This window comes from Mustela nigripes, chromosome 3 (assembly GCF_022355385.1).
Source record: "Mustela nigripes isolate SB6536 chromosome 3, MUSNIG.SB6536, whole genome shotgun sequence".
Taxonomy (NCBI): Eukaryota; Metazoa; Chordata; class Mammalia; order Carnivora; family Mustelidae; genus Mustela; species Mustela nigripes.
Window position 1 is genome coordinate 119,277,478 of NC_081559.1, and position 20,188 is coordinate 119,297,665.

The 20,188-nt window shown below is 39.6% G+C and overlaps 1 protein-coding gene across 1 annotated transcript in view; it reads right to left on the reverse strand.

Moving 5' to 3' along the window:
• The window catches only part of PXDNL (peroxidasin like), a 479,104-nt gene extending 458,916 nt beyond the window's left edge, over positions 1 to 20,188 (reverse strand). Inside the window, exon 1 of the mRNA XM_059394566.1 lies at positions 19,895 to 20,188. Coding sequence (XP_059250549.1) covers positions 19,895 to 20,058 — 164 coding nt within the window. The 5' untranslated portion in view covers positions 20,059 to 20,188. The remainder of the gene's footprint in view (positions 1 to 19,894) is intronic.

The window sequence follows — 20,188 nt, forward strand, 5'->3', positions numbered from 1 at the left end:
CCGAAGGTAGAGGCTTAACCCACTGAGCCACCCAGGCGCCCCTTGGCTAGATGCTTTTGATTGGCTTTATAGTGTGTCACATTCCTTTAAAACTGAAGCACTCACACCAAGAGTCAGTAAACAAAAAGATAACCCAGGATACTCTTAATCTCAGTGCTTTCCCATTCATGCATTATGATAATTGAACTGCATAGAAATAACCCTCTCCTGTCTTCAATATAGGATAAACAGAGGATAAACTAATGAAGGCCATTACTGAAATAAGATACATATCTGATTTTGCAGGGAAAGGCACTCTTCATGCCTTCTCTCAACCAAGAGAGATTCCATAGGGAATAAGAATTCTGAATTGTTAAGAGTTTTATCAGTCAGATGGCTGGGCTTCTACTATAGCATCACCACATAGGTAAAAGATCCATGTAAACCTGCCAGAACCAAACTGTGTATGCTACCAGTCAAAAGATAATCATTTCTCCTTAACAAGTTTTGCTATTTTATTATTTTTGTGAATTGCTAGATTGGCGTAGTACACTCATACCATAATCTCATTCATGGATTTTGTATGCTCTTTACTAGAAGTGCAATGCAAAATCATTGTGAGTACCAAAGAAGCCTCAAGCCCTGTGACAGTTCATATAACATTAAACAGAAAATATGGCAGTTAGATAGCCTGTCTGATGTACTCTTCTTATTACAGTCCATCTTTGTACCCTCTATCTCTTTTTACATGAGCATTGCTCCTAATTGCATCAATATTACATGGAAACAAATACAATCTGCTTCTAGTAATGATAGAAGAATGTATGAACACACAATAAACAGTATGTTGTTCATCAGAGGAACACTTATTAAGCAGCACAGAATTTTCTCTTGCAGTTAGAAACCATCATTCCACATTGCTTCCTTTTATTATGCTGCTGTAAACTTTATAGCATAGAATGATACATGTAGAAAATAGTCATATTTTAGTGCCTAAAACAACTGAGAAACAAAGATTCATTTACCCCTTTTTAGTAAGAAAAATTATATTATTGTTAGAATTAAAATATCTTCATTAGAATTAAAATATCTTCATTATGTATCTTTTGTTTATTGAAATGATTTAAATACTCTAGACTGCAATGTTTCTATAATGCATAAAATTATAAACAAACACCCAAGACATATTTCTCTCAGCATACGGTCTCCAGTGAAAGTACTGGTCTTGCCATCAAGACTTCGGGGTACTAAATATTTCACTGTAGATAGAAAAAGCTGCTATTTTTTTTTAATAAACATATAATTCTAAATCCCAGGGTACAGGTATGTGAATCGCCAGGTTTACACACTTCACAGCACTCACCAAAGCACATACCCTCCCCAATGTCCATAACCCCACCCCCTTCTCCCAACCCCCCTCCCCCCAGCAACCCTCAGTTTGTTTTGTGAGATTAAGAGTCACTTATGGTTTGTCTCCCTCCCAATCCCATCTTGTTTCATTGATTCTTCTCGTACCCACTTAAGCCCCCATGTTGCATCACCACTTCCTCATATCAGGGAGATCATATGATAGTTGTCTTTCTCCGCTTGACTTATTTCGCTAAGCATGATACCCTCTAGTTCCATCCACGTTGTCGCAAGTGGCAAGATTTCCTTTCTTTTGATGGCTGCATAGTATTCCATTCATCTGTTGATGGACATCTTCTTTATCCATTCATCTGTTGATGGACATCTAGGTTCTTTCCATAGTTTGGCTATTGTGGACATTGCTGCTATAAACATTCGGGTGCACATGCCCTTCGGATTACTACGTTTGTATCTTTAGGGTAAATATCCAGTAGTGCAATTGCTGGGTCATAGGGTAGTTCTATTTTCAACATTTTGAGGAACCTCCATGCTGTTTTCCAGAGGGGTTGCACCAGCTTGCATTCCCACCAACAGTGTAGGAGGGTTCCCCTTTCTCCACATCCTCGCCAGCATCTGTCATTTCCTGACATTAATTTTAACCATTCTGACTGATGTGAGGTGGTATCTCATTGTGGTTTTGATTTGTATTTCCCTGATGCCGAGTGATATGGAGCACTTTTTTTTTTTTTTAAAGATTTTATTTATTAATTTGACAGAGAGAAATCACAAGTAGACGGAGAGGCAGCCAGAGAGAGAGAGAGAGAGAGGGAAGCAGGCTCCCTGCTGAGCAGAGAGCCCGATGCGGGACTCGATCCCAGGACCCTGAGATCATGACCTGAGCCGAAGGCAGCGGCTTAACCCACTGAGCCACCCAGGCGCCCCAAGGAGCACTTTTTCATGTGTGTATTGGCCATCTGGATGTCTTCTTTGCAAAAATGTCTGTTCATGTCCTCTGCCCATTTCTTGATTGGATTATTTGTTCTTTGGGTGTTGAGTTTGCTAAGTTCTTTATAGATTTTGGATACGAGCCCTTTATCTGATATGTCGTTTGCAAATATCTTCTCCCTTTCTGTCAGTTGTCTTAACAAGCTGCTTTCTAACATGTTCCTGATTATTGAATTTCACATTCTCTGAAACTTGTCCTGACTCTTAAGTACAGAACTCATTCTTTTGGCTTCATTACAAACAGTATAATGCTGGGTATTTGTACTGATCAAAGGACCTGAATGAAAGAACAAGCATGGCTAATTAAGTAATACTTGAGATGTTCACATTTAAAGTCTAGTTCCAAGGAGAAAAATAAGATTTTATTGTTATTCTGATGAATATAATAACTATTAGTAATAAATATTTGTATATCAGCTAATAATGGTCAGGATTCATGGAACAATTGCCCCCCTGAAGCTAGGAATGACATTATTCCACCTACAATCTGTGGTTGAGAATGGGTGCAAGGAAAGGCCCTTGCTGGGAAGGTGCTGAGGGAGGCAGAGGCCACCACACACTTCGCTCTTCACAGTGGAAGAGATAATGATCATTCCACCTTAAACATGAAATGAAGAAACCAGAAGTAGAAAGTCATAGATAACATGTTGACATTTCTAGAAAAGACCTGTACTTCCAAAAGTGCCCTGACAGAGGTAAAATCTGGTTTTTCTCTTTCACAGAAGGAATAATCATCGAGTTTGGCAAGATCAAGTGTTCGGGGCATGAAACAAGGGTCTTCAGGCACAGGCAACGACCAGCATTCAGCAGCATCCCGGGAGGTTATGGGGTATAGTCTTCATTTTATACATTGAGAAGAAAGAGAACCCTGGAGGCTTGGGGCTTAAACAGTTGACCCAAGACCATGTACTTTCTTAGGGTCAAAAGAAAACAGGTATTCTGATTCATGGCCTTCCATGATGCCAGGCCTGTGCAATTTTAAATGCCAGTCAAAATAAATAAAGACAAAGGAGCTATGAACATTACCTTCTCCTATTTTGTACTCTTTTGGCTTTCTTATAGCCTGTTTATTCCTTAAATAGGAAAGTCTTTTTATTACAAGATAAATCTACCCAGGGAGTATCTTTCAGGAGAAAGAACATACAAAGAAAGGGGTTTGGAGTTTAGAAATAAAAACATACATTTGAAAATGAAAGGGAAACTTGTGTTTGCTTATCTTCAGATTCAATCACTTTTGAAAAATGAATTATTGTACCCATTATTATTGCCCTAAACATAACATATTTGCAAAATATTTTTCTAGTAAATTTTCCCCTATTTTTCAATTCTGAGTTTACAGCAAATCTGAAATTCAACAAGACTCATAATGAACCACCAAAGTAGATGTTTGGTTTGTTTGTTTCTTTTTCCAAAATGCTTCTGGTGTATGAAAATCTATGAGATTATTCAAGGATATTTAAATACAGTATTTTTAAAAGGGAAAAAAGCATAGTATAATTTTATAGGAAAAGAAAACAAAATGATTAGATTAGAGACAGGAATGGGAACAACTCACAAGTAAAATTTACTTTAATGTTAACTTTCACTAATAGCTTTTTTTTTGCACAAACTCCATTTTAAAAGAAAAATGACAGAAAGTATTTTGGGTAAACAACTTTCTACAGCTAAGAGTAAAAAATTCTTTATCAGCTTGCCTGCAAACAGCAAGTATGGTATTTTGTCAGTCAGTTATTTGTGAGGTGAAACTTGCCTTACTTAGACTCCAAAGATTGAATATTCCAAAAAACTATTAAATTACTTTTAAATTTTACCATTAAATTTTTATCTCATTTGTTATTATTTTGGTGGAAGTTTCTACCATTTTTTCAAGATAAAGGAGCAGCCTTTCTAAGGCTATGTCCTTTTCCTACTTCCTATTCTCACACCCAAGAGCAACTGAGTGGCGCCATTATTTTGCTCTGAGTCAGAGAGCCCAAGAGTCCTCTGTTCCTTTATAAGAACAATGACCATCAGTCCTATTCTCTCCAATACTGATCTAGGCTCCCAACCCCAGTTTTGAAGGGCAAAACGAGGGCTTGGAGACAAGGCCTGGAGATGGGGAGTCTTGGTATAAAACAAAACAAAAACAAAAGCAAAGCCACACAAGGGACAAAAGGTATGAAGACTAGGTTGCCTGGCCACACTGATGGAGGGAGAGGGCAGGGGCTGATGGGGTCCAGGAAACTTAGCCCTGGGTCCTGGAGAGAAGCATCTTGAAGGAGACGATGCTACATGCACTTCCCCAAGACCCTGGAGCCAAGTGTCGGTTTCCTCTCCTCTCCTCTGCCTTGCACCTGCCAGTGATATCCTTGTTGCTCTATCGTGGAAGTCCTGCTGCATCCATACCTGTCTTTGAACCTCAAACATGGCCCCTCCTTCTCTGCCCTATCTTCTTTCTTCATCTATTTTTGGCCTCTTTCAAAAGGACCATGTTTGTCCCCACCATTGGTCTCTGCTTGGCATGCTCATCCCAAACCTCAGAAACCTGTTCCTTCTGGTCATTCAGATTCCATGACAAACATCTTTGCCTCAGTGGGCCTCTGGGACCGCTGCATCTAAACAAGCACATCCTCCTGCCCAAAACCCATTTCTCTTGCAGCACCCTGTATGTCATCCACTAGAATGCAAGCTCCAAGAAGCAAGGGCCTTCCCTGTTTCTGTCCCAGCAATGGGAAGGCTCCAAGCTGAATCCGTAAAATGACAGAAGAGTAAAGACAATGACTGCCTCCCAGGGGAGCTCTCAGATCTGCTGGAAGGATCTATGCACACGTGTATTTTCCTATAATTAGTCTAGACTGGCACGCAGGAAATGCTTAATGGAAGCCACTGTTGTTAATAGTAATGTTCTTAGGTATTTCATTTACCAAATGCTTACTGAGAATCTCCTATGTTCCAGAAACTGTGTTATGAGCTGAGGATGGAGGGTTAACAATGACAAAATGATTCCTTCTTTTGTGGAGCTGAAAAGTCATGGGGAAAACATTAAATAAGTAAAATAAACATTGACTGAAGTTGCCAAAAAGCATTGAGAAGTATACAATAGTAGGATCTATACTTTTAAACTTTAAAATAAATTTATAGATGCTTTACTTACATCTCAAACTTTGATGACTACCTGATCATATAAACAGACCCACACCAGGATGCTTGGCTCCTCTGGAGACCTATCAAGAGGCTCCCTTCCCTCCCTCACTGTCCCCCACCCCCATCCCCCTCCCCCGCCCCATCAAGACACTAAAGCGGGCTAGAGATTTTAATCCATAAGTGGCTTGCTTTTTCAACTTGTCCCCTTCCCCATGCTTCCAGGTACTTTCCTGATCTCTAGAATCTCCTACTCCTTTCTAGACTCCTGCATTGTACTCCCCAGGGTCATCTTTTATTCATTTTATATGTTTAATTAAACTTTATATTTAGAACTATATTAAATTCACAGCAAAATTGAGCAGAAAGTACGGAGTTTTCATATATCTCCCATCCCCTCATCCACACAGCTTCCCCAGTTATCAATATCCCCATCAGGGTAATGCAGTTATTATTGATGGACACACACTGAAACATTCTTATCACTCAGAGTCCACAGTTTATATTAAAGTTCGCTCCTGGTGTTGTACATTCTACAGGCTGACATGTGTCCACCATTGTAGTATCATACAGAGTAGTTTCTCTGCCCTAAAAATCCTCTGTCCACCTATTCAACCCTCCTCCCTCCCACCTCTGACAACCACTGACTTTTTACTGTCTCCAACTTCTTTTATTTTTAAAAACTCTAGAGTTTCAGGCTTCTACAGCTGTGTACGCACACACACACACGACTTAAGATTCTCCTTCTTCCTTACATATATCTCCCAAGGGAAAGATGAAGAGAGCATTTTCCCACAGTATAAATCTCAGAAATTTTATAAATACACACTAGAATCTGGAAAAACTGTACAACTGACAATCTATGGTTTTGAGTGGCATAAAACTGTGTTCTAACCTATGACATTCACTGCCAGAACTAGAAACTGTTTCTGTGTTACAATCATCAGGGACTTTGAAGAGTTTCCCCTTTCCTGTTATACCAAGCTCCTTGCTAAAATAGCATGGTGGCATTGGGATCAGAACAGAAACCAAGCAGGATGACCATAATATCAAAACCAGTGTGACCCTATACTGGAAAAAAGCAAATCTATAGATTTTATCAAAATGTTACAATCTACTAAACCTACTCTCTAGGCTAATAATTTTACTGTCATATATTCCTCACACTCTGTAAAAACTTCAATTTCAGAAATAAATAACACTTTCTAAACATTAAATCACTTCAGACACAACCATACTTTTAAGCATGATTTTAATCATGCTTAAGAATATTTCTAATGTTTTCTCAACAAAAGGAAGCTTTTAGTTTCAAGAGACATGAGTTGATCATTTATTTTCAGAATCTTTATAAATAATATTTATACCCTGCCTTATTAAAAAAGAGAGAGGAAAAAAAAGAGGATCTTTTAGAATTGATATCTCTACCTCTAGACTTCGGGGGCTATAATAATATTAGTGCTAATTATAGCAAGTAACTTTTAAATAGTTCCCAACACATGATAAGTACTAATTCACACAGGAGAAGGCTGAAGCCAAAGAACTTAGGTTACTTGTCCAAGGACATGAAGCCAAAATTGGTAAGGGCAAATTCAAATGTAGGCAGTCTGGCTACAAAGTCTATGATCCTGACTACTAAGCACACTACATCACAACTAGATCTGTTAGTCTGAAATGCATTTTAGGCAAAATATAACCCTACTAATATTCTTCCTCTCACACAGAAAAATACTGGGAAGCCATACAGTCATATGTCTTCAATGGGATTTTATTCCAAGTGTGACTAGAATCATATCACAAGTATACAGTCCATACTGACCACGAGGTACCATGCACACCGCATAGACATGACATGCAGTCTCTTAGAATGACCCGCTTTTAGAGGCAACATCGCAGGACCCGAAGTTCATTAAATGAAAAGCCATTCTGAGATAGTAAGAGAGCGCCCAAGTGCTGAGGGGTAACAACTTCAGTCCAGTGACTTTCTGAAGGCCTGGCCAGGATCTCATTGTTCAAATCTGCTGGGGGAAGAAAAGTGCAGAACGGTACTCAAAATGTTTTGCATCACATTCACCCCTGCCAGTTTGGGCAAATCTTTAAATTTAGAGTGCCAATTTAGACTCCCCTTAGTAAAGTTAATTAGCTTCCTGCTTCCTTCCAGACAGTCCAGGTTAGTACTGAACTTGACCTATCACACTGGATAAATTCAGTCATGGATGCAAAGTCTTAGATATCAGATTCTTTGTATGGGTCCCACCCGCAATATAGTAACCTGGAACTCTAAGATTCAGCACTAGATTACAACTCTGTTGATGTCACACTTAGAAAATTCTGTCAGAATAGAATTCCACTTCCTCGTCTTTTGCATTCAATAAATTCAGAGAGATTAATATTAAAAGGAAAACATGATCAGAAATAAGAAAAGTGCAAAAAAGGAAAACTCAATGTTTTAAAAAAGTAGATGGGAAACATTGAATTTTAGCTTCTCCCTTAACTAAAAATAGCTACTAGCCACTTGAATACTTTCTGGACAAATGTGAGGCATAAGTAAATAAAATACTACTATAACTAATTTTGGGAAGGTTTAACAGTATAATAAGTGATGGCGCTGTTTTCTTGGTAAGTTCTTTATGAGCACTGTTGAGGATTCCCATAGGCCCTGAGTTATAATCCTTAGTTGGTGGCTGCTTTTAGCTGATTTGGGACATTCTAAAAATAAATTCTTAAAAAAATTAAATAAATAAAATAAAAATAAATAATAAAATAAGTTCTTAATATTGCACCAGCTTTTCATTATGCTTGTCTTTAGAGGTGGCCAAATATAGATGATAGCCAAGTCTGCCTCTCCCCAACAGGAAGGATGGTGGGTGAAACAAGAAGGAAGCAGCTCCAGGTGGAAGGTACTCTGATGCATGTGTGTGGGGTGAAGAAGAAAACAAACCATCTTTTTGTGCACCAATACCTTGTTTCAAACCAAGGACCAACTCGAGAAGCAAGGAAATTCACAAATACCTCCTCCCTGTCCCAGCACTGTAGTATCAGTCAGCACTCAGATAACCAATTTCGACTTGCTGGAATTTTAGCTTTCAGTTTTCTTTTCTTCTTTACCTCCTTTCCCCTAAGTTTTTTTGTGTCTAGGCATCAATTCTCTTCTCTCAGCCTGCAGTTCAAGAGCACATTACATAGAATTCTTACAAGAGCAGCGATCAACGTAAGAGAAGCAGTAGGTAAGAGTCACAACTAACAAGAAATCATCTTAATCTAGGCCAAACAGAGCAGTCTGCAGGTTTCTTAGAAGGTAGAGCATGTTTTCACCGCCTCTCAAGTTTCATTTTGCCAACTGGCCCATTCATGGATCAACATATTTTATGTTGGCAGGCCCTAAGAGTTTAAAAAGAAAAGACACAATCTGTCTTATCTGCCCTGGCGGGACTTGGTCTGTCAGGGAGACAAGTTAACAATCCTAATCCCATGTGACATGTTCCCTGATCAAGACAGGAAAGGTATCTCCCAAAAACTGGGAAGAAGGGAAAGGAGATGGAGAAGAATTCCCAGAGGTAAGCTCTGAGCTGACCTCTGAAGACTAAACCAATAGGCCAAGTGAGGAAAACGCGGATTCATGCATTCCAGGCCAAAAGAGCAGTGTGAACAAAGACCATTGGCTCCCTGCATCTCTGGATTTTCTGCTGCACCTTCCTAGAAGCACAATCTACATCAGTTCTAATTGTATCAGGGGCTCGATTAGTACTAATTTAATTAACTGATTTGGTGGTCCTATTTCATCCATGAGGGCACAACATTCCTGCAAGATAAAATGGATGATTTTCACTGGAGTCCTAGGTGATCTCATACAAGGGTAGATGGTGGAAAATTAGGATCTGGTAAGCAGTTGGGGAATCTATCTTTGAGAGACCTCTAAGTTTTTTCCAAACCATGCATGGATGTAAGCAGCTGCCTCTTCTAATTACTCATGGGGCTCACAATTCAAGTGAAATTTGTAAATGAATCCTGAAATCTGTGTCCTACATTTTCAAAATGATGGCAGAGTAGGAAGACCCTAGGCTCATCTGGTGCCACAAACACAGCTAGATAACTATCAAGTTATCTTAAATACCCCAGAAATCAACCTGAAGACTGACAGAACAAACTGCACAACTAAAGGGAGAGAAGAGGCCACATGGAAGAAGATAGGAAACGCAAAGACTATAGTTTCGGGGAGAAATGGATCCTGGCTGCTGCGGAGGGAAGGGACTGTGGTAGAAGAGATGAGCAAGAGAGAGAGGAACATGTAGGAGAATGCCAAAGGAGAACATTTCCCCAAAGTCATTGGCCTGAAAAATGAGAGAGGGTGGATTTTGTGAGTGCTCGCAACCAATTGGACTTGAAGCTTGGAATTTTAAAGGTCAGTGGGGTTGGCTGGGATAGAGCCCAGAAGGCAATGCCCTGCTTCTGGCAAGAAGACAGACAAACAGCTGGGGTGGGGCAGTGGGGTTACAGACAGCATGGAAAGAGTGAGGAACACCTGGGGCACATCGTGTTGAGACTATTCCCTCTTCTCAGAATGCATCCCTGAGAGGCAGCATGCATCAAGATGCCTCTTTGGGAACAAAGGAGCTGACTGACCCCATTTCCCTCTCCTGTCCCTCAGCATAAACACAGAACCACTGCAGAACAATGCCAACATTGGCTGCCTAACTTGCTTACACCAAACCCCACCAACTCTGTGCTCTGGCAGGACTGGCCTTCTCAGTCAAGCTTGCCTCAATCCCAGTATAGCAGGCCCCTCCCCTAGAAGACCAGCACAAGCCCCTGCACATACTACAGAAATACAATTATAAAATAATATTATGAAAATGTATATGTCAACAAATTAGACAAGATGGAAGAAATGGACAAATTCCTAGAAACATGTGATTTATTACAACTAAAACAGGAGGAAATAGAAAACTTGAACAGAATCATACCCAGCAAAGAAATTGAACCAGTGATCAAAAACTTCCAACAAACAAAAGTGCAGGGTCAGGTTGGCTTCCCAGGAGAATTCTACCAAACATTTAAAGAAGAGTTAGTACCCATTCTTCTTGAACTATTCCAAAAAATAGAAGAGAGAATAAAACTTCCAAACTCATTCTATGAGAATAGAATTACCCTGATACCAAAACCAGATAAAGACTCTACTAAAAAACAGATCCACAGGCCAACATCCCTAATGAACATGGGTGCAAAAATTCACAATAAAATACTAGCAAACCTAGCAAACTGAATCCAACAATATATTTTAAAAAATCAATCACCACGATCAAGTGGGATTTATTCCTGAGTTTCAAGTGTGGTTCAATATTTGCAAATTGATCAACATGATGCACTGCTCTAATAAAAGAAAGTTTAAGAACCATATGATCATTTCAATACTTGAAGAAAAAGCATCTGATGAATTATAACATCCATTCATGGGAAAAAAACAAAACCCTCAATAAAGTAGGTTTAGAGGGAACATACCTCAACATAATAAAGGCCATCTATGAAAAACCCACAGTTAATATCATCCTTAATTGGGAAGAACTGAGAGCTTTTCCTCTATGGTGAGGAACAAGACAGGGATGCCAACTCTCACCACTATCAGTTAACACAATACTGGAAGTCCTAGCAACAGCAATCAGATAAGAAAAATAAATAAAAGACATCCAAATCAGCAAGGAAGAAGTCAAGCTTTCACTATTTGAGATGATGTGATACTCTACACAGAAAACCTCAGAGACTCCACCAAAAAAGCTAGAACTGACACACAAATTCAGTAAACTCACAGGATACAAAATCAATGTACATAAATCATTTACATTTCTATACACCAATAATGAAGTAGCAGAAAGAGAAATTAAGGAATTAATCCCACTTACAATTGCTCAAAAACAATGACACCTAGGAATAAATCAGCCAAAGAGGTGACAGACCTGTACTCTGAAAACTGTAAGACACAGATTAAAGAAATTGAAGATGACATGAAGGAATGGAAAAACGTTTCATGCTTATGGACTGGAAGAACAAATATTGGTAAAATGTCTATACTACCCAAAGCCACCTACACATTTAATGCAACCTCTATCAAAATACCAACAGCATTTTTCACAGAGCTGGCACAAACAATCCTAAAATTTGTATGGAGTGAAAAAGACCCCCAAATATCCAAAGCAACCTTGAAAATGAAAAGTAAAGTTGGAGACATTACAATTCTGGACTTCAGAGTCTAGAGTGCTGATCATTACACCACAAGGCCACAATTCTGGACTTCAAGTTATTTTACAAAGTTGCAGAGAGAAAAACAGTATGGTACTGGCACAAAAACAGACACATAGATCAACAGAATAGAATACAAAACCCAGAAATGAACTGACAACTGTATGGTCAAATAATCTTCACCAAAGAAGTAAGGAATATGCAACAGGAAAAAGATAGTCTCTTCAAAAAATGGTGTTGGGCAAACTGGACAGCAACATGCAAAAGAATGGACCACTTTCTTACACCAAGCACAAAAATAAATTCAAAATGGATTAAAGACCAACAAAACCCTAGAGAAGAACACAGGCAGTAACCTCTTTGACATTGACTGTATCAACTTCCTTCTAGATATGTCCCTTGAGCCAAGATAAACAAAAACAAAAATAAACTATTAGGGCTATACCAAAATAAAAAGCTTTCACACAGTGAAGGAAACAATCAACAAAACTGAAAGGCAACCTATGGAATGGGAGAAGATATTTGCAAATGACATATGTAATAAAAGGTTAGTAGCCAAAGTATATAAAGAACTTATAAAACTGAACACCCAAAAAAAGAACAATTTAATTTGAAAATGGGCAGAAGACATGAACATGTATTTTTGCAAAGAAGAATCCAGATGGCCAACAGACACAATGAAAAGATGCTCAACATCACTGATCTTCATGGAAATGAAAATCAAAACTACAATGAGATATCACCTCATACCTGTCAGAGTGGGTGAAACCAACAACACAAGGAACAACACATGTTGGTGAGGATCTTGAGAAAGGGGAACCCTCTCAGACTGGTTCAGCCACTCTGGAAAACAGTACATAGTTTCCTCAAATGGTTAAAAATACAACTACCCTACATTCCAACAATCATACTAGCAGGTATTAACCCGAGGAACACAAAAATACGAACTCAAGGAGAAACAGGCATCCCAATGTTTATAGCAGCATCATCTACAATAGCCAAATTATGGAAACAGCCCAAGTGTCCATCAACTGAGGAATGGATAAAGAAGATGTGGTATACAGAAAGAACGAAATATTATTCCGCCATAAAAAAGAATGAAATCTTGCCATTTGCAACAAAATGGATTTAGAGATTATTGTGCTACATGAAATAAGTCAGAGAAAGACAAACACCATATGATTTCACTCATATGTGAAATTTAAGAAATAAAACAAAGAAGCAAAGGGAAAAAGAGAGAAAGGCAAAGCAAGAAACAGACTCTTAAATCTAGAGAAATAAACTGATGGTTACCATAGAGGTGGTGGCTGTAAGGATGGATGAAATAGGTGATAGAGATTAAGGAGTTCACTTTTTTGTGATAAGCACCTGGTATATTATGCAAATGTTGAATCACTGTATTGTACACCTGAAACTAATATTACACTCTATGTTAACAATGCTGAAATTTAAATAAAAACTAAAAAAAAAAAGCTTTAAAAAAAGAAGATCTGTCCTTTCTCTTGGAAACCATTTACACAAAGTATTATGGATACCTATCATATTATATAGATATAGCACTCTTCAACAACTGAGGTTAAAAGAGGACCTTCTGGTTCTGCCTTTTAGTTAAAATAAATGGGAGTTAGTAGACTTAGGAATTTTTTCACACTATCTTCAGCTGAAATGATGTTCATGTTTTCCTTTTTTCCATTTTAAAATCCAAACATAAAACTTTTTTTTTTCCTACTCGGAGGAAGAATCACTGGGAGAGGAACGATACAGTGATCCAAACTGATCAGACAGAACAATAAAACAAGATGATTTTTAATCATAACTCAAGCACTGCATAGTCTGGAGTTAGACAATAAAACTGTTTATGTCATTTGCTGTGGCTACTCTGTTGCCTGAAAGAAAGGCAGAATATTTAGTTTAAATGTTTTCATGTTGCATTTGGAAAAGTCTCATGATTTGTATTTTGGTCAGATATGCTCAATTTCATGTAATAGCAAGAAGGATACTATGCCCTCCATGTATCTCAAGAAATAGCTTATTGTATCCCAGAGCAGAAAGGAACATACAGATTAAATAAAGAACATACCAGAATGTCTAAATTATATCAGTATCCTATTTGCTTTGGATAAACATTTTGATAACTTCAACCTGAGTCACTGCTAAGGACTGAATGCTTGATTCTCCTCCAAAGTCACGTGTTGAACACTTAATCCTCCTGTGGTGGTATTAGGAGGTGGGACCTTTGGGAAATAACTAGGTCTTGAGGGTAGAAGCCTCATGTTGGAATTAATGCCCTTAGAGAGATGGTCTCTCTCTCCACCATGTGAGGCAATGAGAAGGCAGCCATCTCACTGGACCAGGAAAAAAGCTTTCACCAGACACTGGATCTAGGACTTCCCAGCATACAGATCTCTGAGAAACAAATGTCTTTTAAATCACCCAGTCTATGGTATTTTGTTATAGCACCCTGAGCTGACTAACACAATCACCTTAAGTAAATTTAACAGTCAATTGAATAAAAGAACACTATAAAAATTATTTGTTGAAGATGCCACTGAAGCAATGGAGACATCTAGTTGCTCAACATTCACTGTCTCAACTTAATTTCTGTAGTTCTCACTATTACTATAATGTTTCTCTGTTTGGAGCCAGAAACATCAGACTCATTCTGAGCCTGGGCTAAGATATCTGCTGCAGCATGATGGCCTCCAGATGACTTGGCTCTGAGGTTTCTAGACTCTGTCCTGGTGTGTTTTCTCCCTTTCAGATAAGGTCCGCATCCTGCCTCATCTATCTAAACATCAAGCTCTCAGTTGGTTGCTTACATTCATCTGTTACAAACACCTCTCCTTGGAGCTGCAAGCTCCAACAAAAACATACCCTCTCTCTCCTCTTATATCTTTACTCCTCCTATGTGACTTCCGTCCCCTTTGTCTGCCATTCACACAAAACATTCCCCATCCTCTAAAAAATGAACAAAAACAACAAAATTCTTTCAACATTTTATTCTTCCAACAGCTCGAAGGCAAAATATGCACTCAGCTACCTCAACCTTTTCTGCCAGATTTGACTACCCTCTCCCTCTTGAAATACTAAGAGCACTCATTTTTGGTACTCCTACTACTTTGGTTGTTGTGTTCTTCTCTGACTCCACTTCCTTTTGCCCCCAGGACCAGCACACAGCACAACTGCAGGGGGACACCATTCCCAGCACAGTGTGGAGTTGAGCAGTGTACAGACTTTACAAACCCAGCTGACCGTCCTGGCTCTTGCTTACATATGTGTTCCCTTGACTGTTGGGCTTTCCAGAGTTCTAGTCTATGCAGACTTTTCTTATTCCACAAGGGCCTCCTTGGAAATCACATTTCCTCCCTTCCGCTGAATTAATGCACACTCTTACCCCAGTGACTTTCAAAATTGCATCCCTTTCCTCCCAAGCTTACTATATTCCTGAACCCCTATCCTCTCCACCCATTGCCCAAGTAACACTCAACAGATTTTCTCTGTCCTTCAGATTTTTTCCCTCTTTGTTACTTATTTTCACTATCTACATTACCCTATCAAGTTGACAAAACAGGACATTCACCATCCTTTCTTACTCCCTAAATGTCCTTCTTACATCAGACCTGTACTGTTATTAACTTTTTTATATATATGCACTAGCTCTCTAACTGAACAGGGACCTCAGCTTTGTGGCCTTATAACTATTCCCCCCAAAGCTGTTATTGTGCAATGCTTCCCTTAATCTCCCTTATAGAATCTATAATAGGGATTGACATGCAGGGTTCGGTAGAGAAAACACCATTCTCTTCCACTAATTAAATCAGCATATATCATCTAAGTACAGGCTATTACTGTAGGATATCCTGAGTTTAGATTGCTTGGATTCTGGCATCACTACACAATTATTCATCCCTATGAGGGATACTGAGATGCCTATGAGGATACTGAGATGCAGAGATGGGGTTGCTAACACTTCCCTGGTGGAGGCCAAGTTCTGAAATCTGGAAAAGCAACCCTAATCCTTGCAATCTAGGCTTCTATTCCTATCAGACAAAGCTGCTTTCACTGTCCTCTCCACCATCCAACTGTAAGGTTGTCTTTCAGTGTCCAAGCTCCACTCTGCCGTACCTCGGTCACACCCCTCTGGGAAACATCCTACTGCTTTCCCTGTGTTGGCCAGTTCACTTTCTCCCCTTTGGTCGTGTGTTCCTGTCCCATGGCTCCACCCTAAACCCTCCTTAGTGCTTTAAAAAGGGGAGTGCTCAGCATCACAGATCTACATCTCCTGGTCCCCGTAACTACCTGCTGGGTTTCTTGAACTATTTGTCCCACGGGAGACCCCCAAATTAGTATGTCCAGATAGGATTCATTTATTCCCTAAACGAATTCTCCTGTAGGTTGGTTTGACTCCCAGGTATCAGAGGTGGGTCACAGCCCAGACTGCAATGCACAGCTGGTAGATTTTATCCCTCCACACCCCTGGCCCTGCTCTCTCCTCACTGTTTCTCCATCCAAGATCCTCATATGGGCTCCATGAACACTCATCCTACCTTCTAGAACAGCCTCTTCCAGCTCCTGAGGACCAACCTGTCCTGAGTCATTAGGGTAGTGAGGCTGCATCGTGTTAGGCTCCCAAGACTGGGCATTTGCTGAAGTCGTGTACCCTGACTTATTAACTAGGCAATGAAATAGGAAATGCATTTCAACTTTTAGTTCCATTTCTCTCCCCAACTGGTCAATTAACTGGGGTAGGTTTGAATTCAGACATAGTTCTGCCAGTTCCCTCACGCTTCCCTTCAACCATGCCAAATGGGAAAGTGTCAAGGGAGTCCGGGCCTGCTCACGACTAAGTGATAACTCAAAGCCAGCAAGTTATGTCAGTTGCAAAAAAGTTATGAAAAATTCTGTTTCAAAGGTCAAAATAACCTCTGAGGGTTAAACTTAAGAAAAAAAAATCTAATTGTCTGATTTGATTGGAAACTGGAAAGAGCTGAAGGAATTCTATTTTCTTCTTGAGCAACATGACATTTTTATCAGCTGGATAAATGTTTTCATGACTAACTTGTCATTTTCCCATTTGCCACCCAGCCTTCCTCCCAAGGTTGGTATATTTGGAGGGCAAAGTAAGCTCTGTCCATAAAGGAAATACCCTAATTAAATAGTTAAAACTTCACTCTCTACTTATTTGTAAATTTAAAACGGTACAAAATTTAAATTTAGGGGAAAATTTAAAAATTGGGGGAATTCTCAATCACTTTTTACATCTTTTCTGGTGGAACTGAGATGGTTTTTAGAGCCTGTTTAATCACAGTCCCTGAGTTCAACCAAGGCTCAGTTTTTCACTCCTGAGAATTCTAAGAACATCACATTTCTGAACTGGCAGCTGAGATTCTGGAGGTACAACCTAATGACCTGGGGCTCAAGGAAAATCAACAAAAGCTACACAGGGCTTCTGATTATTGGACAGGTTCCTTGAAGTTCATTACTAGAAATTTTTTGTTTGCTAATCCAAATTCTGAAAGATCTGCTTTACTAAAACAGAGAGCATGAAGAGTGGGAGTTCCTAAAAGGCAGCAGCCTATTTGGTAAATGACCCAATGATATCTTTATAGATGGAATTAAAGATTGGGAGGAGTAGTTTTTTTCATTTTGCTAAACTTGAAACACCAACCATAATCAATCATAAGTATAGTGAAGTTTCCTTACCTATGGTTGAGAAAAGTATTTTCTGTATTAAAGTTAAAATTTTAAAAACATGTAAAGACAACTCAAGATAGCTATACTACTACTAATTAACATTTACTAAGCACTTTGGCTATGTTTATTTACATTGTTTCCATAGTTACGATGACAACACATATATATCTAAGTATGGTTTAACAAAAACTCTTGATGCTGCTGTTGGGGAGAAATTGGGCCAGGCCCCATGTGCCTTAGCTTCCAAAGGCTGGATTTTTTCTTTTCCAGAATTCTTATTTTAATGCAATTAGCAGTGTATTTTCATGATTGCTTGCTTGAAAAAGTAATCCTATGTCAAAGATTTGAAGCCCAAAAGAAGTAGACTGCACCAACTTTTATAAGCTTTACATCTATTTCTTGACCTTTATACTATTTCTCTAATAGAGATCACAAATGGAAGGTCCTGGGATAAAAGTAACCTACAAATATGTGTGGCTGGGCCTGTGTGCTCTTGCCTTTCACATTAAAAAAAAAAAAAAAAAAAAAAAATTGATCCTCTAAGATTGAAAAGTTAGGGAATTTCATTTTTTACTTTCATATCTTCTTGAAAAATACAGCAAGCTCGTTAACAATAGGCCCAAATTCCCACAGGGCAGCAATGAGCTCAGGGGCTGGCCGGCCCTTGCTGGCTCACCACTTCCTCCTCACAGTCCCCAGAGACCCAAGCTGAGGTTGGTTGCAGTCCATCACACTACTCATGAAGTGGTTTGTCCTCACCCACCCACTTCCTTCACATTACTTTACCAGCCAACTTCTGGGGTATTTGAGTTTGCAGCTCAAATTATATCCTTAACTGTAAACATAATAGCGAATGCTTCTACGGCTAAGTAGGGACAGATGCTATTTTAAGTATTTAACATGCATTAACTCATTTAATCTTCAGAATAACCCTAGATGATGAATACTATTAGCATCTCCATTTTATGGAAAAGGAAACAGACATCATGAAGCTGGGAACTCACCCAGGCAACACACATTTCATCTGTAGGGGTATCGGCAGGCCCAGTCTGGAACCTGAGAACCTAACCATTAGGACTTATTTCCACATGTAGTGGAAGGCTCTTCACAAGTACATCAATAGTGTCCGTTCAGTTCTGTCCAATATGTCTCAAAAAAGGTGTCTAATGAGTGCTAATTTCTTCTTCGAAACACCTAAACATCAAAATTTTAGGTCCAGATTGGAGCTTAAGTAGCTTTTTATTTTAAGTCTGTGGCACGTGATTAGACAAGCTGCCCCTTCTGTAAGGCTGTTACTCTGTCAGAAACTGCTACTCCAAAATGATACAGGGACAGCTACAATGCCAAAGGCCTCTCTGGTGCTGTGCAGATTGTGGAGCAGTCCCAGTTTCAAGAACCTGTCTTACTCCTTTTTAGAGTTAGACTTATTTTGATATTTGCAAGCATATGAAATAAGCAAAATGCTTAATAAAAATTACCATAAATATGTATGGCAAATATCGATCTTATTCTAAACAAGTACCAACCACTAACTTCAACTTTTCATTACCAAGCTAAATTCCTCATTTCATGATGATGACCAAAAGAACAACAGTGCTGATCTTCTTATCTCACATCTCAAAATCCCAGGAATGTTAAGCTATTTCACTCTGCTCAAGAATGGACTTGGAACTGTGAAAGTTCTCTTCCATGGACATGACATAATCTGCAAAAACTTCACCACAGAGAGGTGAACCCTTCAAATCGGTATGTCCTTTCAGTGTTTTGCCTTGTTTTGATCTAAGACTTAAAAATGATAATAAACAATTCACACTTCACACACACTATTTAATTTAATCCAAATGTTAACTCAATAATACAGGTTTATTATCCCCACCTTACTATAAGGATTTGAACCAAGGCCCATCTTATACTCGTATCATGGTTTATTCTACTATCCCACTACCAGCCCATAATGCCTCCTACATGCTGATTAAGTCACTGCTCCAGAAGGCTTCTAAGTACCCAGTGCTCTACTGGACAGGGTCTGCTCTGGAAAACCAACAGTCCTTCAAGGGCGCAAGGTTGACAGGATCACCCACCTGAGAGGCACACGCAATACAAAGCCCAATAATGAACATAAGAAATGCAAATCGCCAGCACACAATCAGTTGGAAGCACACTCCGAAGCTGAATTAGTTCTTTTCAAATGGGACAGACACATGCTGACCCAATTTTGGATTTTGGAAAGGATGAAAGGAATAATCTGACACTCTATGCAGGACTACTCTTTTAGGATAGAGTTGTGAATTCTTAGTAAGTTCTGGAAGGTGCTGGAAAATACAACTGCACCTCGTGCAAACATTTATTTCAACACATCATCGCTCCCATTTTCTAGTCTAACAAAGCAGGACCATTAATTCGTTTGAAACGTGAAAACCCTCTTCCAGTTACACAGCAGGGATTTAGGTGAAAAGCAGTGCTCAGTCTCAGTAGAGGGCAATGGGAAAGTGCTGAACGGGCATCTCTGGCAACTTACAGAACTGTGGTCTGATGCGGCACCTGAGGAACGTGATCCAGCATCAAGTGCACACAGCGAACGGTGCTCTTCAAGCAAAGGCACCGGCTAGGGCAGGGCAGCACTGGCAGGCACCAAACGACCAGGAGAAAGCAAGCGGTCCAGCAGGAGAGTCTGGACTCCATCGCTCCATTCGCTGCTGGAAGCCAAGAAGCAGGAGCAGCAGCCACGGTGGTGGCGACGGAAGCGGCGGCGGTGGCTGCTGCGGTGCGGGACCTGCCGTGCGGTGCGGGGCCGGCCTTGGGAGCCCCGGCT